Source organism: Dromaius novaehollandiae, chromosome 35 (assembly GCF_036370855.1).
Source record: "Dromaius novaehollandiae isolate bDroNov1 chromosome 35, bDroNov1.hap1, whole genome shotgun sequence".
Classification (NCBI taxonomy): Eukaryota; Metazoa; Chordata; class Aves; order Casuariiformes; family Dromaiidae; genus Dromaius; species Dromaius novaehollandiae.
This window is the reverse complement of record NC_088134.1, coordinates 355,394-378,584: the sequence shown is the minus strand read 5'-3', so window position 1 is coordinate 378,584 and position 23,191 is coordinate 355,394. Positions and strand designations below refer to the sequence as shown.

The 23,191-nt window shown below is 72.3% G+C and overlaps 1 protein-coding gene across 3 annotated transcripts; it reads right to left on the bottom strand.

Annotated features, from left to right (window-relative positions):
- Positions 1-301: 301 nt before the first annotated feature.
- Positions 302-23,048, bottom strand: MARK2 (microtubule affinity regulating kinase 2). 3 transcript variants are annotated; one of them, XM_064503150.1, is made up of 19 exons: positions 22,667-23,048; positions 15,557-15,730; positions 15,405-15,458; positions 15,249-15,297; positions 15,096-15,161; positions 14,367-14,437; positions 14,214-14,270; positions 13,245-13,481; positions 13,025-13,144; positions 11,807-11,906; positions 11,605-11,717; positions 8,202-8,328; positions 7,458-7,633; positions 6,709-6,806; positions 5,603-5,734; positions 4,429-4,686; positions 2,847-2,873; positions 2,449-2,493; positions 302-789 (listed from the first exon to the last, which is right to left on the bottom strand). In XM_064503150.1, exons 1-19 carry the CDS (start codon positions 22,721-22,723, stop codon positions 441-443), a joined length of 2,310 nt encoding a protein of 769 aa, XP_064359220.1. In that variant the 5' UTR covers positions 22,724-23,048; the 3' UTR covers positions 302-440. The 3 variants fall into 3 exon arrangements, with proteins under 3 accessions (XP_064359220.1, XP_064359222.1, XP_064359221.1); XM_064503152.1 differs by lacking the exon at positions 22,667-23,048 and adding an exon at positions 19,312-19,555; XM_064503151.1 differs by lacking the exon at positions 2,847-2,873.
- Positions 23,049-23,191: the final 143 nt, after the last annotated feature.

Below are 23,191 nucleotides of genomic sequence, written 5' to 3'. Positions count from 1 at the left end.
CGTCTGGGATGTCCCTGCGTCCCTGCGGGACCCCGGCACGTCTGGGATGTCCCTGTGTCCCCACAGGGCCCCAGCACGTCTGGGATGTCCCCACGTCCCCAACACATCCGGGATGTCCCCGTGTCCCTGGCACGTCTGGGATGTCCCCATGTCCCCAACACATCTGGGATGTCCCCATGTCCCTGGCACATCCGGGACGTCCCCATGTCCCCAACACATCCGGGATGTCCCCACGTCCCCGCAGGGCCCCGGCACATCCGGGACATCCCCACGTCCCCGCGGGACCCCGGCCCACCCGGGCCATCCCCACGTCCCCGGCACGTCCTTTCCGGCGCCATCGCCTCCCCGGCGCCGCCGTCCCCGCGGCGTCCCGGCGTCCCCCCCCGCCGGCGTCCCCAGGAGGAGGTGACAGCGTCCCCGGGGCGGCCGCGCGGCCGCGCTCAGAGCTTGAGCTCGTTGGCCACCTTGGAGGCAATGTTCTTGAAGGCCATGGAGGTGCCGGCGATGCGCTTGAAGCGGACGCCGTTGAGCGAGAGGCGCGGCAGCTTGCACACCTCCATCTCCCACTGCACGAAGGCGTCGTGGCCCGGCGCGCCGTGGGCGCACAGCAGCACGTACTTCTCCTGCAGCTCGCAGCGGCAGCTGTTGGCGTCCAGCACCTTGCGGATCTCCCGCATCATCTCGCCGGGCTCCAGCGCGCTCGTCGTCTTCATGCTCCACGTGAAGCGCAGCGAGCGCGGCTTCGCCTCCCGGCCCTCCTCCCGCTCCTTCTCCCCGGCCACGGGCGGCCTGCGCAGCCGGGGGCGGACGCCGCGTCAGCCGGGCGCCCGGGGGGGTCGTGGGGGTCCCCCGGGGGTGGCACGGGGGCCGGGCGGTGCCCGTGGGGGCCTCGAGGGGGTCATGGGGTGCCCAAGGGGGTCGTGGGGGTCCCCCGGGGGTGGCACGGGGGCCGGGCGGTGCCCATGGGGACCCCAAGGGTGACACGGGGACTCTGGGGGTGACACAGGGACCAGACGGTGCCCATGGGGACCTCGAGGGGGTCATGGGGTGCCCAGGGGGGTCACAGAGACCGGATGGTGCCCATGGGGACCTCGAGGGGGTCATGGGGACCTCAAGGGGTCACGGGGTGCCCAAGGGTGACACGGGGACCAGACGGTGCCCATGGGGACCTCGAGGGGGTCATGGGGTGCCCAGGGGGGTCACAGAGACCGGATGGTGCCCGTGGGGACCCCAAGGAGGTCATGGGGTGCCCAAGGGGGTCGTGGGGGTCCCCCGGGGGTGGCACGGGGGCCGGGCGGTGCCCATGGGGACCCCAAGGGTGACACGGGGACTCTGGGGGTGACACAGGGACCAGACGGTGCCCATGGGGACCTCGAGGGGTCACGGGGTGCCCAAGGGTGACACGGGGACCAGATGGTGCCCATGGGGACCTCAAGGAGGTCATGGGGTGCCCAAGGGGGTCGTGGGGGTCCCCCAGGGGTGGCACGGGGGCCGGGCGGTGCCCGTGGGGGCCTCGAGGGGGTCATGGGGTGCCCAAGGGGGTCACGGAGACCGGATGGTGCCCGTGGGGACCTCGAGGAGACCATGGGGTGCCCAAGGGGGTCGTGGGGGTCCCCTAGGGGTGGCACGGGGGCCGGGCGGTGCCCGTGGGGGCCTCGAGGGGGTCATGGGGTGCCCAAGGGGGTCACGGAGACCGGATGGTGCCCGTGGGGACCCCAAGGAGGCCATGGGGTGCCCAAGGGGGTCGTGGGGGTCCCCCGGGGGCCAGGCGGTGCCTATGGGGACCCCAAGGGTGACACGGGGACTCTGGGGGTGACACAGGGACCAGACGGTGCCCATGGGGACCTCGAGGGGGGTCACGGGGTGCCCAAGGGTGACACGGGGACCAGATGGTGCCCATGGGGACCTCGAGGGGGTCATGGGGTGCCCAAGGGGGTCATGGGGGTCCCCTGAGGGTGGCACAGGGACCAGATGGTGCCCATGGGGACCTCGAGGGGGTCATGGGGACCCCAAGGGGGTCATGGGGGTCCCCCGAGGGTGGCACAGGGACCAGATGGTGCCCATGGGGACCTCAAGGAGGTCATGGGGTGCCCAAGGGGGTCATGGGGCACCCAAGGGTGTCACGGGGACTCTGGGGGTGACACGGGGACCGGATGGTGCCCATGGGGACCCCAAGGGTGTCACGGGGACCAGATGGTGCCCACGGGGACCCCAAGGAGGTCAGGAGGACCCCAAGGGTGACACAGGGACCCTGGGGGTGTCACAGGGACCCTGAGTGTGTCGTGGGGACTGGAAGGGGCTCATAGGTGTCACAGGGACCCTGAGGGGTGTCACAGGGTCCCGGCTGGTGCCCGGGGGTCCCGGGCGGTCCCTGGGGGTGTCCCGGGGGTCCCTGGGGGTGTCCCAGGGGTCCCCGGGGGTCCCCGCGTGCCCCGCGCCCGCGCTCACCTCAGCGTCTCCACGCGGTCTTTGCTCTCGGGCTCGTGCGGGTTCCTCGAGAAACAGAACGGGGCAGAGATCAGCCGGGGGGGGGGGGACGATCCGGGGCGGGGGGGGACACCCCTCCCCCTCCCCGCGGCGGGGCCCAGGCGTCCGGGCAGACAGACAGACAGACAGACAGACGGCACGGTGGAGGCGGTGGGGGGGGGACACACACAGGGGGGACAGACGGACAGACGGACGGACAGAGCCGCAGCCACGCGCCGGCGGGGGGGGGGGGGGGGGGCCATGCAGGGCCGTGCAGCACCCGGGGGGGGGGCCTGCTCTCCCCGGGGGGGCCAGGGGGGGCTGCCCCGCATGCAGGGACCCAGGCGTCCGGCGCGGGGGGGGCGAAGCCGAGCGCCTACCTTCTGGCAAACCTGAAAGACAGATTTCTACAAAGACAAACAGAGAGAGGGGGGGTGTTGTTGGGGCGGGGGGGGGCCGGGCCGCTGCTGCCCCCCCCCCCGGCCCCCTCCGCGTTCCCCGGCCCCCCCCATGTCCCCCCCAACCCGGGGCCAAGCGGGGACGGGCTCAGCGGAGGGCCCAGGCGTTCGGGCGGGAAGCAGGCGCCGCCCCCCGCCCCCCCCCCCGGCTCTGCCACACTCGCACCATTCGCACCACACGGGGGGGGGGACGCGGAGGGGACGCGGGGGGGACACGAGGGGACGCGAGGGGACACGAGGGGCGGGGACGCAGGCAGAGGCTGCGGAGGGGACACGGAGGGGACATGAGGGGCCATGGGGGGGCCAGGAGGGGACATGGGGGACACAGAGGGGACACGAGGGGGCTCAGGGACACGGAGGGGATACAAGGGGACACAGAAGGGACACAGAGGGGACATGGGGGACACAGGGAGCCAGGAGGGGACACAGGAGACATGGAGGGGACATGAGGGGCCAGGAGGGGACATGGGGGACACAGAGGGGCCACAGGGAGCCAGGAAGACACGAGGGAGACACGGAGGGGACACAGGGGACACAAGGGGCCAGGAGGGGACACGGGGGACACAGAGGGGCCACGGGGAGCCAGGAAGACACGAGGGAGACACGGAGGGGACCCAGGGGACACAAGGGGCCAGGAGGGGACACGGGGGACACAGAGGGGCCACGGGGAGCCAAGAGGACATGAGGGAGACACGGAGGGGACACAGGGGGCCAGGAGGGGACATGGGGGACACAGAGGGGACACGAGGTGCCACGAGGAGCCAGGAGGACAGAAGGGAGACACGGGGGGGACACGGAGGGGACACAGGGGACACAAGGGGCCAGGAGGGGACACGGGGGACACAGAGGGGCCATGGGGAGCCAGGAGGACATGAGGGAGACACGGGGGGCCAGGAGGGGACATGGGGGACACAGAGGGGACACAGAGGGGACACAGAGGGCCACGAGGAGCCAGGAGGACACAAGGGAGACATGGAGGGGACACAGGGGGACACGAGGGGCCACGGGGAGCCAGAAGGACACGAGGGAGACACAGGGGGGACACAGGGGGCCAGGAGGGGACATGGGGGACACAGAGGGGCCACAGGGAGCCAGGAAGACACGAGGGAGACACGGAGGGGACACAGGGGGCCAGGAGGGGACATGGGGGGCCAGGAGGACACGAGGGAGACACGGGGGGGGACACAGGGGGACACGAGGGGCCACGGGGAGCCAGGAGGACATGAGGGAGGCACAGAGGGGACACGGAGGGACACGAGGGGCCAGAAGGACACGAGGGAGGCACGGAGGGGACACGGAGGGACACGAGGAGCCAGGAGGACACAAGGGAGACACGGGGAGGACACAAGGGAGACACGGGGGGGACACGGAGGGACACGAGGGGCCAGAAGGACAAGAGGGAGACACAGAGGGGACACAGGGGGCCAGGAGGGAGACACGGGGGGGGGCCACGAGGGAGGAGGGGGGGGCCACGAGGGCCCGGGGGGGCGGCGGCGGGACCCACCTGCGGACGAACTTGGAGGTGAACTTGCTGAAGAGGCTGGCGGAGGGGCCGCGGCGGCCCTGGCTGGCGCCGGAGGGCGAGGGGGGGGGCACGGCGTAGGGCAGGGGGGGCTGGTCGCGCGCCTGCCGCAGCTGCCCCGCGTGGAAGGTGCTGCGGCTGGAGACGCCGCGCGGGAAGCTGGGCCGCTCGCCGGGGCCGCCGCTGATGTTGTGCGCCGACGGCGACGCCACCGGCACCCGCGGCGCCGGGGGTCCCGCGCTGCCGAGCCCGCCGTCACCGCCCGGCCCCCCCCCCGGTGTGTGGGGGGGGGAGCGGGGCCCCCCCAGCGCCCCAGAGCATCCCAGGGCACCCCAAATCCCCCCAGGGCACCCCAAATCCCCCCAGGGTGTCCCAGAGCATCCCGCGGCACCCCCAGGCACCCCAAATCGCCCCAGGGCACCCCAAATTGGCCCAGGGCACCCCCCAGGCACCCAAAATCATCCCAGGGCACCCCAAATTGGCCCAGGGCATCCCAGATCACCCCCAGGGCACCCAAAAACACCCCAGGGCACCCCAAACTACCCCAGGGCACCCTGAATTACTCCAGAGCACCCTCATGGTACCCAAAATCATCCCAGGGTACCCCCAAGCACCCCAGGGCACCCTGAATCACCCCACAGCACCCCAAACAGCCCCAGGGCACCTCAAATCACCCCAAGGCACCCTGAATTTCCCTAGGGCACCCCCAGGGCACCCCAAATCCCCCCAGAGCATCCCAAATCAGCCCAGGGCACCCAAAATCACCCCAGGGCACCCTGAATCAACCCAGGACCCCCCAAATCACGGCACCCAAAATCACCCCAGGGCACCCCAAATATCCCCACGGCACCCCCAAGCACCCCAGGGCACCCAAAATCAGCCCAGGGCCCCCTGAATCAGCCCAGGGCACCCCAAATAACCCCCAGCACCCAAATTCACCCCAAGGCAGCCCAAATCGCCCCAGGGCACCCTCAGGCACCCCCATTCCCCAGGGACAGGGCCACCAGCACCCCGGGACACCCCAAATCCCCCTGGGGACACCCCAAATCCCCCCGGGACACCCCGAATCTCGCCGGGGCACCCCAATCCCCCCCCGGGCAGTGGCGAGGGAGACGTGGGACCCCCCCGGGCCCCCCGGGGCGGCGCAGGGCCTTGCCTGGGCCGCGGCGCCTCGCAGTTGGCGTCGGCGGGGGCGGAGGCGGGTTTCGGGTGCTGCCGGGGCCGCGGGGGGGCCCCGGGGGCCACGGTGGCGGCGGCGGGCGAGGGCCGGCAGCCCGGGGCCGGCAGGCTGGGGGAAGGGGGGCCTCAGCGCCGGGGGGGCCCGGGACATGGGGGGGGGGTCACGGGATGCAGGTGGGGATCCCAGGACACGGGTGGGGGATGCAGGATGGAGGTGGGGGCCATGGGGTGTGGGTGGGGGGTCCCAGGACACAGGTGGGGGGCGCAGGATGGAGGTGGGGGCCATGGGGTATGGGTGGGGGTCTCAGGATGTGGGTGGGGGGTCCCAGGACACGGGTGGGGGGCGCAGGATGGAGGTGGGGGACATAGGATATGGGTGGGGGTCACGGGTGGGGGTCCGGGCCATGGGCAGGGGTCCCAGGACCTTGGTGGGGGTCCAGGACCTGTGTGGGGGTTGTGGGATGCGGGCGGGGGTCCTGGGTGGGGGTCTGGGCCATGGGGAGGGGTCTCAGGCTGTGGGTGGGGGTTCCAGGACGTGGTTGGGGGTCACGGGATGCAGGTGGGGGTCCTGGGTGGGGGTCTGGGCCATGGGGAGGGGTTGTGGGATGCAGGTGGGGGTCCCAGGACACAGGTGGGGGTCCCAGGTCCAGGATGGGGGTCGCAGGATGTGGGTGGGGGTCTCACGTGGGGGTCCAGGCCATAGGCAGGGGTCGCAGGACACAGGTGGGGGTCCCAGGATGTGGGCAGGGGTCCTGGGTGGGGGTCTGGGCCATGGGCAGGGGTCCCGGCCATGGGTGGGGGTCCTGGGGGGGGTTGCAGCTGTGGGTGGGGGTCCCAGGGGGGTCCCAGCATGGGTGGGGGTCCTGGGGGGGGGGTTTGCAGTTGTGGGTGGGGGTCCCAGCACACGGGGGGTGTCCCGGGGGGGGTCCTGGCCATGGGCGGGGGTCCTGGGAGGTCCCAGGACACGGGGGGGGGGGGTCCCAAAGGGGTTGCAGTTGTGGGTGGGGGTCCCAGGACACAGGGGGGGTCCCGGGGAGGTCCCGGGGGGTCCCAGGACACGGGGGGGTCCCGGGGGGGCCCCACCTGTCCTTGCCGTTCTGCAGGGCGCCCTGGCCGGGGCCGGCGCGGTCGAGCAGCGGCGAGTTGCGGCTCCGCGTGGTGCCGGTGGAGAGGACGCTGTTCTGTGGGGGGGGGTCGCGGCGTGAGCGGTGCCCCGGGCCCAGGCGTCCGGGCCCCCCCCCCCCGCCCCGGGACCTCCGCCCTCCCCAGAAGAGAGGGCCCAGGCGTCCTGTCCCCCCCCCAACACCCCCCATCAATCCTAGAAAGGGACCCAGGTGTCCTGGCAACCCCCCCCCCCCCCCAAAAGAGAGGGCCCAGGCATCCTGGCCCCCCAGCTCCCCCCCACGGACGGGCCCAGGCATCCTGGCCCCCCAGGCCCCCCCATGGATGGAGGACCCAGGCATCCCGGCCCCCCCACGGATGGGCCCAGGCATCCTGGCCCCCCCGGCCCCCCCCAGGATGGAGGACCCAGGCATCCCGGCCCCCCCACGGATGGGCCCAGGCATCCTGGCCCCCCCGGCCCCCCCCAGGATGGAGGACCCAGGCATCCCGGCCCCCCCACGGATGGGCCCAGGCATCCTGGCCCCCCCGGCCCCCCCCAGGATGGAGGACCCAGGCATCCCGGCCCCCCCACGGATGGGCCCAGGCATCCTGGCCCCCCAGCCCCCCCCAGGATGGAGGACCCAGGCCCCCTGCCCCCCCCCCGGGTGGACCCAGGCCCCCCAGCCCCCCATGGGTGGGCCCCGGCGTCCGGGGGGGGGGGTGGTGCTGACCGTGGAGGGCGAGGGGGTGCCCTTGGCGCGCTCCAGGCCGGGCAGGGGGCTGGGGGGCACCTTGGCGGTGCTGCCGGCCCGGCGCCCCCCCCCCTCCTCCTCCGCCCGCTTGTTCTCGGTGTTGGCCGCCTGCGTCTTCTTCGAGTAGGACGACGACGTGGGGATGGAGAGGCCCGCTGCGGGGGGGGGGGGGGGCGTCAGCGGGGACCCAGGCGTCCGGGAGACCCCACTCCACCCCCTGCCCCCACCAGGGACCCAGGCGTCCGGGGGCCCAGGTGTCCGAGAGCCTTTGCTCTGCCCCCCCGGGGACCCAGGCGTCCGGGAGCCCCCACTCCACCCCCCGCCCCCCACGCGGGACCCAGGCGTCTGGGGACCCCGCTCCACCCCCCAGGGGCCCAGGCGTCCGGGAGCCCCTGCTCTGCCCCCCACCCCTGCCAGCCCCCCAGGAACCCGAGGGCCCAGGCGTCCGGGAACCCCCGCTCCACCCCCCGCCTCCTCCCTGAGGGACCCACGCGTCTGGGTGCCGTGGGGGGCGGAGGAGGGGGAGCCCGGACTCCTGGGCCCCCCGGGAGGTGGGAGGGAGGGAGGGAGGGAGCGGGGGCGCCCGGACGCCTGGGTCCCCAGGAGAGGGGGGAGGCGGCGCGGGGGCACCCGGTTCCCCCACTCCATCCTCCGGGGGATGCAGCGTCCCAGGGAGGGGCCCAGGCGTCCCGGGGGGGGGCCCAGGCGTCCGGGGGGGCTCACCCTGGTCGCTGACGCGGCGCTTGGGGTTGGCGGAGACGCTGCGCTGCACTTTGTGGGCCGGCGACGGTGCCGAGCTGTTGGCCAGGTCCGGGGCCGCCCGCGGCTTCAGCGCCAGGCTCTCGTCCAGCTGCCGGGGACACGCGCTGGCACCGGGGCGCGGGGGACACGCGGGGACACGCGAGGGGACGGGGACGCGCTGGCACCGGGGGACGGGGACACGCGGGGACACGGGGACGCGCTGGCACTGGGGCGCACGCGGGGACGGGGACGCGTGGGGATGGGGACGCGCGGGGACAGGCGAGGGGACGGGGATGCGCGGGGACGGGGACATGGTGGCACTGGGGCGCACGCGGGGACACACGTGGGGATGGGGACACACTGGCACCGGGGACGCACAGGGACACGCGAGAGGACAGGGACACGTGGGGATGGGGACGTGCTGGCAGCGGGGCACACGCAGGGATCGGGACGCACGGGGACACGCGTGGGGATGGGGACGCGCGGGGACATGCTGGCACCGGGGCATGGGGACACGCGGGGACGGGGACATGCGTGGGGCACATGGGGAAGGGGACATGCGTGGGGACAGGACGCGGGGACAGGCATGAGGACAGGGACATGCATGGGGACGGGGATGTGCTGGCACCGGGGTGCACGCGGGGACGCACAGGGACGGGGACACGTGGAGACAGGGACACGCTGGCACGGTGGCGTGTGCAGGGACGCGTGGGGACACATGTGGGGATGGGGACACGCTGGCACCAGGACACGGGACCTGTGGGGACGGGGACATGCGTGGGGACGGGGACACAGGACACAGGGACACGCTGGCATGCGGCATGTGGGGACGGGGACACACTGGCACCGGGGACGGGGACGTGCTGGCACGGGGCACGTGTGGGGACGAGGACGTGTGGGGATGGGGACGCGCTGGCACTGGGACGCGCTGGCACGGGGCACGTGTGGGGATGGGGACATGCTGGCACGGGGACGTGCTGGCAGAGGACATGCGGGGACAGGGACGGGCTGGCACGAGGCATGTGGGGACGGGGACGCGCTGGCACGAGGCACGTGGGGACATCCCCACGTCCCTGTCTCCTGTCACATTCCCCATGTCGCCATGCCCCATGTCCCTGTCCCCTCTGGTGTCCCCTGTGTCCCCCCCCATGTCCCGATCCTCTTTTGTATTCATATCCCCATGTCCCTCTCAAGTCCCTGTCCCCTCTGGTGTCCCCTATGTCCCCCCAATCCTCTCTTGCATCTGTGTCCCCATGTCCCCCCCGTGTCCCCATCCCCTGTTGTATCCATGTCCCCCCCATGTCCCTGTCCCCTCTGGTGGCCCCTGTGTCCCCCTCCATGTCCACATCCCCTCTTGCATCTGTGTCCCCATGTCCCCCCCATGTCCCTGTCCCCTCTGGTGGCTCTCACATCCCCACCGTGTCCCCATCCTCTCTTGCATCCATGTCCCCATGCCCTCTGGTGTCCCCATGTCCCTGTCCCCTCTGGTGTCCCGTGTCCCCATGTCCCCATCCCCTCTCACATCTGTGTCCCCATGTCCCCCCGTGTCCCCAGGCCCTCTGGTGTCCCCCCGTGTCGCCATCCCCTCTTGCATCCATGTCCCCTCCGTGTCCCTGTCCCCTCTGGTGTCCCCATGTCCCCCCCACGTCCTCATCCCCTCTGGTGGCCCCTGTGTCCTCATGTCCCCATGTCTCCATCTCCTCTTGCATCCGTGTCCCCATGTCCCCCCTGTGTCCCTGTCCCCTCTGGTGTCCCCCATGTCCCCATCCCCTCTTGCATCCATGTCCCCTCCGTGTCCCTGTCCCCTCTGGTGTCCCCCCATGTCCCCATCCCCTCTTGCATCCATGTCCCCCCTGTGTCCCTGTCCCCTCTGGTGTCCTCCCATGTCCCCATCCCCTCTTGCATCCATGTACCCTCCGTGTCCCTGTCCCCTCTGGTGTCCCCCCATGTCCCCATCCCCTCTTGCATCCATGTCCCCCCGTGTCCCTGTCCCCTCTGGTGTCCCCCCATGTCCCCATCCCCTCTTGCATCCATGTCCCCCCTGTGTCCCTGTCCCCTCTGGTGTCCTCCCATGTCCCCATCCCCTCTTGCATCCATGTACCCTCCGTGTCCCTGTCCCCTCTGGTGTCCCCCCATGTCCCCATCCCCTCTTGCATCCATGACCCCCCTGTGTCCCTGTCCCCTCTGGTGTCCTCCCATGTCCCCATCCCCTCTTGCATCCATGTCCCCCCGTGTCCCTGTCCCCTCTGGTGTCCCCCCGTGTCGCCATCCCCTCTTTCATCCATGTCCCCTCCGTGTCCCTGTCCCCTCTGGTGTCCCCCCATGTCCCCATCCCCTCTTGCATCCATGTCCCCCCTGTGTCCCTGTCCCCTCTGGTGTCCCCCATGTCCCCATCCCCTCTTGCATCCATGTCCCCCCCTGTGTCCCTGTCCCCTCTGGTGTCCCCCCATGTCCCCATCCCCTCTTGCATCCATGACCCCCCTGTGTCCCTGTCCCCTCTGGTGTCCCCCCATGTCCCCATCCCCTCTTGCATCCATGTCCCCCCGTGTCCCTGTCCCCTCTGGTGTCCCCCCGTGTCGCCATCCCCTCTTTCATCCATGTACCCTCCATGTCCCTGTCCCCTCTGGTGTCCCCCCATGTCCCCATCCCCTCTTGCATCCATGTCCCCTCCGTGTCCCTGTCCCCTCTGGTGTCCCCCCATGTCCCCATACCCTCTTGCATCCATGACCCCCCTGTGTCCCTGTCCCCTCTGGTGTCCCCCATGTCCCCATCCCCTCTTGCATCCATGACCCCTCCGTGTCCCTGTCCCCTCTGGTGTCCCCCCATGTCCCCATCCCCTCTTGCATCCATGTCCCCCCGTGTCCCTGTCCCCTCTGGTGTCCCCCATGTCCCCATCCCCTCTTGCATCCATGTCCCCCCGTGTCCCTGTGCCCTCTGGTGTCCCCCCATGTCCCCATCCCCTCTTGCATCCGTCCCCCCTGTGTCCCTGTCCCCTCTGGTGTCCCCCCATGTCCCCATCCCCTCTTGCATCCATGTCCCCCCGTGTCCCTGTCCCCTCTGGTGTCCCCCATGTCCCCATCCCCTCTTGCATCCATGACCCCTCCGTGTCCCTGTCCCCTCTGGTGTCCCCCCATGTCCCCATACCCTCTTGCATCCATGTCCCCCCTGTGTCCCTGTCCCCTCTGGTGTCCCCCCATGTCCCCATCCCCTCTTGCATCCATGTCCCCTCCGTGTCCCTGTCCCCTCTGGTGTCCCCCATGTCCCCATCCCCTCTTGCATCCATGCCCCCCCCGTGTCCCTGTCCCCTCTGGTGTCCCCCATGTCCCCATCCCCTCTTGCACCCATGTCCCCCCTGTCCCCCCCGTGCCCCCCCGTGTCCCCGCACCTCCGAGCTCTTGTGGTCCAGCAGCAGGTAGGTCGCCATCACCTCGTTGTACTTCTGCCCCACCAGCGACTCCTGGATCTCCTCGCGCGTGTACCCCATGGACACCATGAGCTCTGCGGGGGGCCGGCCTCAGCGTCGGGGGGGGGCCCTGGCAGCCGGGGGGGGGCCCCGGCGTCCGGGGGGGGCCCCGGCGTCACCCTACCTGTCCGCCGCGGGTCCTTGTAGTCGGGCACGGGCTCCACGTAGGGCTTGAGCTCGTCGTCCTCGTGGCCCACGTTCATCCAGCGGTCCTTCATGATTTGCTGGGGGGGGGGGGCGAGGGGGTGGCGCTGGGGGGCCCAGGAGTGCCCCGGGGGGGGTGGGGGTGCCCGGGAGTGCCCCGGGGGGGGCGGCTGGGGACACCCGGGGGGCCTGGGTCCACGATGGGGCACCCAGGGACACCCGTGGCTACGCCAAGGGGGCCTGGGGGGGGCCAGGACTGTGTCCGGGGTGCCTGGGGGTGCCCAGGACTGTTTGGGGGTGCCCCAGGGGGGCCCAGGGCCACACTGGGGGTGCCTGGGGGTGCCCAGGACTGTTTGGGGGTGCCCAGGGATGTCGAGGGCCACGCTGGGGGGTCTGGGGGTGCCCCAGGGTGCCCGGGGCCACGCTGGGGGTGCCCAGGCCTGTTTGGGGTGCCCCAGGGTGCCCAGGGCCGCACTGGGGGTGCCTGGGGGTGCCCAGGACTGTTTGGGGTGCCCCAGGGCCATGCTAGGGGGTCCGGGGGTGCCCCGGGGTGCCCAGGACTGTTTGGGGTGCTCCAGGGCCACACTGGGGGTGCCTGGGGGCACCTAGGACTGTTTGGGGGTGCCCAGGGGTGCCCAGGGCCATACTGGGGGTGCCTGGGGGTGCCCAGGACTGTTTGGGGTGCCCCAGGGCCATGCTGGGGGGGCCAGGGGTGCCCCAGGATGCCCAGGGCCGTTTGGGGTGTCCTAGGGCCACGCTGGGGGGTCTGGGGGTGCCCCAGGGTGGCCGGGGCCATGCTGGGGGGTCCAGGGGTGCCCTGGGTGCCCCAGGGCCACGCTGGGGGGTCCGGGGGTGCCCCAGGGCTGTTCTGGGGGGTCCGGGGGTGGCCCAGGGTGCCCCAGGGCCATGTTGGGGGGCCTGGGGGTGCCCCAGGGCTGTGCTGGGGGGTCTGGGGGTGCCCAGGGGGCCCGAGGCCATGCTGGGGGTGCCCCAGGGTGCCCGGGGCCGCGTTGGGGGGCCCGGGGGGGGCCCAGGCCCGTGCTGGGGGGCCCGGGGCCACATGGGGGGGTCTGGGAGTGCCCTGGGTGCCCGGGGCTGTGCTGGGGGTGCCCCAGGGTGCCTGGGGCCGTGTTGGGGGGCCCGGGAGTGCCCCAGGCCCGTGCTGGGGGGCCCGGGGGGGCCCCGGGGCGCCGCTCACCTCCAGGGTGCCCCTCTTGGTGGGGTTGAGGATGAGGAACTTCTTCAGCAGGTTCTCGCAGTCGGTCGACATGTAGAAGGGGATCCGGTACTTGCCCCGCAAGACCCGTTCCCGCAGCTCCTGCGGGGGCCGCGGCGTCGGCGCGAGGGGCCCAGGCGTCCGGGCCGCGCCCCCCCAAACCCCCCCCACGCCCTGGGAGGGGCCCAGGCGTCCGGCGTACCTTGAGGTTCTGCCCGTCGAAGGGCAGGGAGCCGCTGACCAGGGTGTAGAGGATGACGCCGAGGCTCCAGACGTCGACCTCGGGGCCGTCGTACTTCTTGCCCTGGAAGAGCTCGGGGGCGGCGTAGGGCGGCGACCCGCAGAACGTGTCCAGCTTGTTCCCGAACGTGAACTCGTTGCTGAAGCCGAAGTCGGCGATCTTGATGTTCATGTCGGCGTCCAGCAGCAGGTTCTCGGCCTGCCGGAGAGCGTCAGCCGGCGCCGGGCGCCCGCGGGGCGGAGGGAGGGCTGGGGGCTGCCCCGGGGGTCTCTGGGGGCTGCCGAGGGGCCAAGGGAGGCGGCTGGGGGCTGCCCCGGGGGTTCTGGGGGTCTCTGGGGGCTGCCCTGGGGGTCCCGGGGGTCTCTGGGGGCTGCCGAGGGGCCAAGGGAGGCGGCTGGGGGCTGCCCCGGGGGTCCCGGGGGTCTCTGGGGGCTGCCGAGGGGCCAAGGGAGGCAGCTGGGGGCTGCCCCGGGGGTCCCGGGGGTCTCTGGGGGCTGCCGAGGGGCCAAGGGAGGCAGCTGGGGGCTGCCCTGGGGGTCCCGGGGGTCTCTGGGGGCTGCCCCGGGGGTCCCAGGGGTGTCTGGGGGCTGCTGAGGGGCCAAGGGAGGTGCCTGGGCACTGCCTTGGGGGCCCTGGGGGTCCCTGGACGCTGCCCTGGGGGCGTCTATGTGCTGCCCCGGGGGTCCTGGGGGCCTCTGGGGGCTGCCCTGGGGGTCCTGGGGGTCTGGGGGCTGCCCCGGGGGTCCTGGGGGTGGCTGGAGGCTGCCCCGGGGGTCCCTGGGTGCCGCCCTGGGGGTCCCAAGGGTGTCTGGGGGCTGCCCCAGGGGTCCCAGAGGTGCTCTGGGGTGCTCGTGGGGGTGTCCGGGGGCCCTGGGGTGCTCGCGGGGGTCCCAGGGGACCCGGGGGGGGGGGGTCCGGGGGGGGCCTCACCTTCAAGTCTCTATGTACAATGAACTTCTGGTGACAGTACTGCACAGCAGACACTATCTGCAGGAGAGGGGGGGTCACGGGGGGCCCGGGCGGCGGTGGCAGCCCCAGGGCGTCCCCACGGTGTCCCCGCGTCGCCCCCGCGGGTGCCCCCACCTGTCGAAACTTCGCCCGGGCCTCCTTCTCCTTCATGCGCCCGTGGGCCACCAGGTAGTCGAAGACCTCGCCTGGGGGAGAGGCACCGCTGAGACCTGCCCCTCCCCTGCCCTGTGCCACCCTGCCTGTCCCCCTGTCCCCTGCCTGTCACCCAGGTGTCCCCTGCCCACCCCTGGGTGTCCCCCACCTGCCCCCTGGGTGTCCCCTGCCCACCCCTGCCTGTCCCCTGCCCGCCCCTGCCTTCTCCTCTGTCCCCTGCCCACCCTGTGCCACCCTGCTTGTCCCCTGCCCACTCCCTCTGTCCCCTGGATGTCCCCTGCCCACCCTGCCTGTCCCCTGCCCACCCTGTGCCACCCTGCCTGTCCCCTGCCCACCTTGGGTGTCCCCTGCCCACCCCTGCTTGTCCCCTGCCCACCCTGTGCCACCCTGCCTGTCCCCTGCCCACCTTGGGTGTCCCCAGCCTGTCCCTGCTTGTCCCCTGCCCACCTTGGGTGTCCCCTGCCCACCCCTGCTTGTCCCCTGCCCACCCTGTGCCACCCTGCTTGTCCCCTGCCCACCCCTGCTTGTCCCCTGCCCACCCTGTGCCACCCTGCCTGTCCCCTGCCCACCTTGGGTGTCCCCTGCCCACCCTGTGCCACCCTGCCTGTCCCCTGCCCACCTTGGGTGTCCCCAGCCTGTCCCCAGCCCGTCCCCTGCCACCCCCGGTGTCCCCGGGCGGGCGGCGCTCACCCCCGCTGGCGTACTCCATGACGAGGTACAGCGTCTTCTCCGTCTCGATCACCTCGAAGAGCTTCACTGCAAGAGGCCGGGGGGGCTGCAGGGGCCGCGGGGGGGCCGCACACCCCCCCCCCCGGGCCCCCCCCGGCCCCCACGACCGCTCACCTATGTTGGGGTGGTTCAGCACCTTCATTATCCGCACTTCCCGGAAGAGCTGCCGCCGGACACGGAAAGCAATTTGAGACACCGTCCCCGTGTCCCCCCCCCCCCCCCACCGCGACGGGGCCCAGGCGTCCGGGCCCCCCCCCCCCCCGCCCCCACCTTCTGCAGGCTGGAGGAGTTGAGCTGCGTCTTGTCGATGATTTTCACGGCGACCTGCGCGGAGAGGCGGGGAGGGGTGAGGGTTGTGGCCGCGCCGTCACCGCGCCGCCGTCACCGTCACCGCGTTGTCACCGTGCCGCCGCGGCGCTCACCTCCTTGCCGGTGAGGACGTGCCGGGCCAGCTTGACCTTGGCGAAGTTGCCCTTGCCGATGGTCTTGAGCAGGCGGTAGTTGCCGACGTGGGGCTGCTCGTCGGCGGGGGGGGCGGCGCCGCGGCCCCGCAGCATGGTGGCCTTGGGGCCGCCCTTGCCGTCGGCCGGGGCCGCCTGCGGAGGGGACCCGGCTGCCGAGGCGGCGGGGCAAAGTCCGGCCGCGCCGCGCCCCGGCGGCTGCCTCCGCCCCGGCCCGGACGCCTGGGCTCGCCCGGAGGCGGGGGGCTCGGACGCCTGGGTTCCCCCCCAAACGGGTGCCCAGATACTTCTATTTTACCCCCAAAACGGTGCCCGGATGCCCGTGTTCCCCCCCAAACGGGTGCCCAGATACTTCTATTTTACCCCCAAAACGGTGCCCGGATGCCCGTGTTCCCCCCCAAACGGGTGCCCAGATACTTCTATTTTACCCCCAAAACGGTGCCCGGATGCCCGTGTTCCCCCCCAAATGGGTGCCCAGATACCTCTATTTTCCCCCAAAATGGTGCCCGGATGCCCGTGTTCCCCCCCAAATGGGTGCCCAGATACCTCTATTTTACCCCCAAAATGGTGCCCAGATGCCCGTGTTCCCCCCCAAACGGGTGCCCAGATACCTCTATTTTCCCCTCAAAATGGTGCCTGGACGCCTGTGTTCCCCCCCCCAAAAGATACCCGGTCTCCTGCCTTCTCCCAGAAACAGGGTGCCCAGATACCTCCATTTCCCCCCAAATGGTGCTGGGACACCTGTGCTCTCCCCCGGACGGGCACCCAGGTGCCTGTGTTCCCCCCCAAACGGGTGCCCAGATACCTCTATTTCCCCCCAAAATGGCGCCGGACACCCACGTTCTGCCCCAGGCGGGTGCCCAGATACCTCTATTTCCCCTCAAAATGGTGCCTGGACGCCTCCCCCGGACGGGCACCCAGATGCCCGCGTTCCCCCCCAAACGGGTGCCCGGACACCCGTGTTCTCCCCCAAAAAGATACCCGGTCGCCTGCCTTCGCCCAGAAGCAGGGTGCCCAGATACCTCCATTTCCCCCCAAAATGGTGCCCGGACGCCCACGTTCCCCCCCAGGCGGGTGCCCAGATACCTCCATTTCCCCCAAAGGTGCCTGGACACCTGCATTGCCACCCGGACGGGTACCCAAATACCCGTATTTACCCCCAAAAGCACCCGGGCTCCCCCCGGACAGGTGACAAATACCTGTATTTCCCCCAGAGACCCCCAGACGGGTGACAAATACCTGTATTTCCCCCCAGAGACCCCCAGGCTCCCCGGCAAGGGCGTCCCGGCAGCGTCGGGCCGTGTCCCCCCCCCCCGCGGTGGCGGCGGTGGCTCTGTCACCACTCCGGTGACACCACTCCGGTGACACCCGTCCCGGCAGCGCGGCCGAGGGGGCCGGGAAGGGGGTGCGCGAGCCGCCGGGAGCTCCCGAAAACCCCCAAAACGGCCAAAAACGGGCCGGGAAACCCCCGAAAGCGAGAGGCCCGGCGGCCCCGGGGCAGCGCCGGCCGCCAAAACCGCCCGGGGGGGGGGGAAGCTCCGCTTAATTACCGCGTCCAGCGCTTAATTACCGCGGCGGCTAATTAGGGAGGGGAACCGGGGCCCGCGGGGGTGTTGGAGGCGCGAGAGCGGGAAAAGGACCCCGAAACGGGGGGGTTTCGCCGGCTCCGGACACGGATTTTGGGGCTGGAGACGCCGGGAAAGCGGCCGCGCGCGGGATGCCCCCGCGGATCCGGCTTTTTCAGGGAAAACGGGAGAGGAAAAGGCGGAGGGGGGAGAGCGGGGGGCCGGCACGCGCCCGGGAGGAAGGCGGCTGCGGAAGCGAGGGCGGCTCTCGCCGCGCACCGCCGCTCTTCCGGGCCCCGCGGCCTCGGCTCTGCCCCCGAGCGCCTCCGCGGCCCTTCCCGGCGGGAGAGCGCCCGGAGCGGCACCGGGAAGCGCCCGGAGCGATCCCCAGCGCCCAATCCCGCTCTCCGCCTTCGCGGGCGGCGCTTTCGGGGCTAAAAGCTCCCTTTTCTGCTCGAGGAAGAGCCGAGCTTCCCAGGCAGCGGCTCTTCCCGCGCGGCGTTCCCGGGAGCCGGGGAGGGAGACGCGGTGCCGACCGGATTCACCCCCCACGAGCCCGAAACGAGCCCGAAACGGCTCAAATCCCCCGCGGCTCCGGGCGGCTCTTCCCTCCCCACCCTAAAAGCGCCCAAAAATCGGGGAAAAAAAACCCAGCACCGGGGCCAGCAGGGCCGATCCCTGCTCCTTCCCGGCGGATATCGGGATTTATCCTACGCAAGGCGACAAATCCCCCCCAAAAAGCCGCAAATGTTTGGGGGGAGACGCCGGGATTGAATGGGGAATCCGGCCCTTCCCCCCTGGAGGTTTGGGTGGAAAGGGGCAGGTTTGGGTGCGGGCAGGTCTCCTCCCGCTCCGCTTCCGCCCGCGGCCCGTTTTATCTCACTCCCTTTTTTTAGGGATCGCTGCCGAGGGCGGAGAAAGAGCCGGCGGCTGCCAAAAAGCTGCTGTGGCAACGGGGCGCCGGCGCCGCACGGCACCGCCGGGGACTCGCTCCGGGCGCTGCCGCATCCCGCCGCATCCCGCCGCTCCGGAGCCGCTTCCCGGGGCGACGCTCCGCCTGGCCGGAGCCGCAGGTCTGCCGCGGCGATCGGGGCTCCGGGGAGAGGAAAGGGTGGAAGCGGAGGGGGAACAGGCGGCGCGGGGCTGGAGCTGTCACCCGGAGCCGTCACCCGGAACGCCGGGAAAAAAACCTGGAAAACCCCCCCGCGGAGCGGGCGCTTCCGAGGGGCTTCGACCGGCGCTTATCTGCGGGCCGCAGCCCGGATAACGCGCTCGGTGCTGCTCCGGCCTCCCAAGGTCGCGGAGCGAGAGGGGCCCAGGAGTCCTGGTGGCTCCCTTCTTTCCCGCATGGAAATAAAAAGGGGGAAAAAACCCAATGCTGCTTTTCCGGGACGGTTTGGGGCTGCGGCAGCGCCGGGGCTCGACGCGGCTCCCGCCGGCTCCGCGGGGATCGGCCGGGCGCCGCTCGCTCGGGGAAACACGGGAAAGAAAAAAAACGGGAAAAAAGGAGCACTTGAGGCGGCTGCTGCCCTCCGGCCGGTGCCAGGGCGGGCGAGGAGGAGCCGCCGGCAACGGCCGCTCCGGCGGTGGAAAAGCCGAGTTACTGGGAGACGGAGCGGCTGCGGGAAGGGGGACGGATCCGCGGCGGTGTCCCGGGAATGCTGCGCCGATGTCCGAACCCTCCGGAGACACACAGAGATTCCCGGTCCCAAACCTCTCCTAGGGATCCGGCGCCGCAGGAGTGCCGACTCCGGCATCGGAGCACCGGGAGCCTCCGACCGCACCGGCTCCGGAGGAGAAACCAGGCCCTGATCCCACCGGACAGCTCCGATCGCACCGGGACGGCTCCGGGGGCGAAACCAGGCCCCGAATCCCGCCGGACGGCTCCGGGCATGCTGTCCCCGGAGCTTTCCCCGGGAACGCCGCCGGCTTGCTCCGCGCTTCCCGGTTCCCGCTCCGGGAACACCGCGGCCGCCCCGCCTCACCCAGAAATACCTGCCGCGTTTGGGCGAAGAAAAGCCGGAAAAAGGCCCGGCCCCGCTCGGAGCGCGTCGGCGGAGCCGGCCAAGGAAGGTTTTCCCCTGGGATTTGGGACGGGATGGCGCCGAGGGGAGCTCGGAAGGGCCCGGAGGGGCGACGCGGGGCTCGTACCTGGTCCCCGCGGCCGATCCGCTCTCCCGAACCGGAGCCCGAGTGACGGAAACGATCCGGCGGATCCGCTCCGGCGGCCAGCAACGCCCCAGGGAGCGGCCGGGCGCCACCGGATCCGCGGGAGCTGCCGGATCCGCGGTGCGGGAGGCCCCGGCGATCCCCCCCGGGGGCTCAGCGCTCCGGGCGGCTCCGGCTGCCGGGCGCGACGCTCCGAGCGCTCCGGAGCGGCCGCCGGGCCCGGGAAAACGCCAGCGGCCCCGGGAAAACGCCAGCCGGGCCGATCCCAAGACCGGCTCGACCGGTTGGGCCGCCGCTGCCCTCGCCCGCGGCCTCTCCCGCGCCTGCGCCCGCCGGAGCCGCCTTCGCCCCCCCTGCTCCGCCCGGAGCGCCGGCAAGGACGGCGGAGCCGGGATCCGACGGCGGGATCGGCCCGGAGCGCTCCGGATCGCTGGGCGAAGCCGCGCGGCCTCCTACCCCAAATCCTCCGGGAAGGCGCCCGGTGCCGGCCGGGATCTTCCTTCCCGCTGCCGAAACGGAGGGGGAAGCCGGGAAGCGGCGCCGGGCGAGGGAAGGCCGGGGGGAGCCGGAGCGGCGCGGGGGGGCCTCGGGGCACCCCCGCCCCCCCGCCAGGTTCCTCCGCGGCGTTTCGTTTCGAGAGAAAAAGCGGTGAAAACAGGAAGTTTCGCAACGCGCCCGTAACCTCGGCGGGGCTGCGCCTACCTGGGCCGGAGCCGCCGGAAAGCCGAGCGCCCCGGGGAGCCGGCGAGGAGGAGGAGGAGGAGGAGGAGGGGGAGGAAGGCAGGAGCCGAGGCCGAGGGACCCGGAGCGTCGGCGACGCGAGGCGCTAACGGGAGCAGGCGACCGGAGTCTCGGCTCCGAATTCGCCCCGGCTCCGAATTCCTCTTCCCGCGTTAGATGCTGCCGCTCGCGGGAGGAAAACGATTAAAAAAACCCCGAAAAAGGGAAAAACGGGAGAGGGGAGAGGAGAAGGGTCGGGAGAGGGGTCGGGAGAGGGGAAGCGTTTGGGGGAGCAGCGCGGCCTCCCCCCGCCGAGCGGCTCCGGATCGATCCATCGCGCCGAAATGTCGCCGAATCCGGTTATTTTGAGGAATTTTTGATTCCCCCCCCAACCTGTGGCACGAGGTGACGGCGGGACGTCCCCCCCGGAGCCCGGCGGCCCCGGGAGCTGCTCGGGGGGGGACCGGCAGTGCTGGGGGGGGATTCGGGCGGGGGGGGGTCCGGCGGGCGCCCGCCCCCGGCCGCTAACGAAGCCGGGAATAATTACCCGCCGCTCTTACGTAAGCCGCCCCGGCACGGAGAGGGGGAACGCGAGAAAAGCCGCCTGGAAACGGCTCCGGTGGCCGGGAAGCGGCGCTTTGGGGGGGGGACACGGGGGTTCCCCCCCCGCCGGTGGTCCCCGTGCGCCCGTCACCCCGGCGTCGCGTCTCGGCACCGTCCCGGCGGCACGTGGGGAAGCGGCGTCGACGGAGCCGCCTCGCCCCGGGGCCGCCCCGAAACGGCCGCCGAACCGGGGGGGCCCCGAAACGCTGCCCCATGTCCCCCCCCCCCCGGGGTGGCGGGGGGGCCGCAGGGGACGAGGAGCCCCCCCGAAACGGGTCTGTGGAGGAGAAACGGCCCCGGACGGAGACGGACCCCGCGGCCCAGCAGCGGGGCAAAAGGCCCCCGCGGGCCTCCACGTGGGGGGGGGGGGCCAGCTTTGGGGACCCCCAGCGCCCCCGGCCTCCACACAGGGGGGCCCCCCCCCCCTTTAGGGACCCCCCCAGACCCCCCGTGATCGACGCAGAGGGGTTCCCCCAGCCGGGGGGCACCGCGAATCCCCCCGGCCTCGACGCGGATGGGTCGCCCCCGCTTTAGGGACCCCCCAACCCCCCCATCCTCCACGCAGGAGGCCCCCCCCCCCGCTTTGGGGACCCCCAAGCCCCCCATCCTTGACACAGGGGAGCTCCCCTGGCGGGGGGGCACCCCAACCCCCCCCCCGTGCTCGACACAGACGGGTCACCCCCACTTTGGGGACCCTCAACCCCCCCCAGCCTCAACACAGAGGGGTCCCCCCAGCCGGGGGGCACCCCACCCCCCTGTCCTCAATGCAGAGGCCCCCCCACTTTGGGGACCCCCCCCAAACCCCCCATCCTCCACGTAGAGCAGGCACCCGACCTTCAGGGACCCCCAAACCCCCCCGTCGTCGATGCAGAGGGGTTCCCCCAGCCGGGGGGCACCCCAAACCCCCCCAGCCTTGACGCAGAGGGGTCACCCCCACTTTGGGGACCCCCCAAACCCCTCCATGATCGACCCAGAGGGGGTCCCCCAGCCGGGGGCACCCCAACCCCCCCATGCTTGACACAGAGGGTCCCCCCAGCTTCGGGGACCCCCCAAACTCCCATCCTCGACACAGAGGGTCCCCCCAGCTTCGGGGGCCCCCAAACCCCCCCATCCTCGGCACACAAGGGCACCCCAGCTTCGGGGACCCCCCCAAGGCCCCCATGATCGACACGGGGGGCTCCTCCAGCCGGGGGGGGGCCCCAAGCCAAACGCCCCTCCCGGAGGTGGGCACCTGCCACCCACGCACCCCGCTCCGGAGGTGGGGGGCACCTCAAAGCCCCCCAACACCCCCGCCAGCCCACGGGGGGGGCTCTCGCTCCAATCTGGGGTGGGGAAACGACACCGCCCCCGCAAACCCCCCCGGCTGGGGGGGGGCACAGCACTCCCCCGCATCCCCAGCGGAGCGGGGGGGGGGCTCACGCCCCCGCACCCATCCGTACAGCCACAAAAGGGGGGGCCCAAACCAGGGGCTCCCTCCCCCGCACCTCACCCTCCCCCCCCCAGACACCAGCCCCTTGGGGGGGGGCTCGACCCACCCATGCACCAGCAACGGGGTGGGGGGCTCTGCCCCCCAAGTGCTGCACACACGGGGGTCCCCGACACATCCAGGGTGGGGGGCTGCCCCCCCCGCCATCACATAGGGGCAAGCTGCCCCCCCCACCTTGAGGAGGGTGGGGGGCACCCAAATCGGGGGGGTCCCAGCTTCCCCTGATCCCCCCCCCCAAAAATGGGACCTCAGACCCATGGCGGGGGGGGGAACCCCTCACTGGGGTCCAGCCTAAGCGCACCTCGTTGGGGGGAGGGGGTGCGTCTCGTTAAGGGGGGGCTTGCACCTTTAAGGGGGGTCCCCAAAAGCCCCGGGGGGGGACGATCCAGGGGGACCCGGGTGCCCTCTCCCCATAGGGGGCGTCCTGGCTCCCCCTTCGGCCCCCCTCGTCCCCCCTTCCCTCTCCCCTCGGGGACCCTCCCGCCCCCGAAGCGGGGGTCCCGGCCCCCCCCCCGGCCGCGGGCCTACCTGCTCCGCGTCTCTCTCGTTGACGGTGGGCAGGGGGTTGCGGCCGCCGCTCGACATGGCGGCCCCCCCCGCCCCCGGCGACTATCGCGATAGGGGGAAGCCGTGGAGGGCGGTGTGGAGCGGCGGGGGGGAGGGGGGGGGAATAGGGAGCCCCGGGCCGCGCTCAGGGGGCGGGGGGGGGCCAAGCCACCGGCATGGGGGAGGCCGGGGAGGGGGGAGGGAGAGGAGAAAAGGGGGGAAAAAGGGGGGAACCGGGGGCGAGTCCGCCCGGCCCGGCCGCCGCCGCCGCCTCACGCTCGCGCCTCCTCAGCGCCCAGCGGCTCCCAACATGGCCGCCGCCGCCGGCCCTCGGCCATTTCCGCCGCGGCGCCGGAAACACCCGACACGCCTCCCGCAACGCTTCGGCTCTTTCCGCCGCTCCCTTCGGCTCTTCCCTGCCGGCTTCGCCTCGCCCCGCCCCTCTCCGAGGCGGCTCGGTTGCCGCCCCCCCTCACTTCGGCTCTTTCCGGCGGCTTTCCGGAGATG

Coding starts and splice junctions, on each gene's coding strand:
- MARK2 (XM_064503150.1), bottom strand. CDS start 22,723: ATGTCGAGCGGCGGCCGCAACCCCCTGCCCACCGTCAACGAGAGAGAC. Junction 14,438..15,095: donor CATGGAGTACGCCAGCGGGG/GTGAGCGCCGCC, acceptor CCTCTCCCCCAG/GCGAGGTCTTCGACTACCTG. Junction 8,329..11,604: donor TGGACCACAAGAGCTCGGAG/GTGCGGGGACAC, acceptor TGTCCCCGGCAG/CTGGACGAGAGCCTGGCGCT.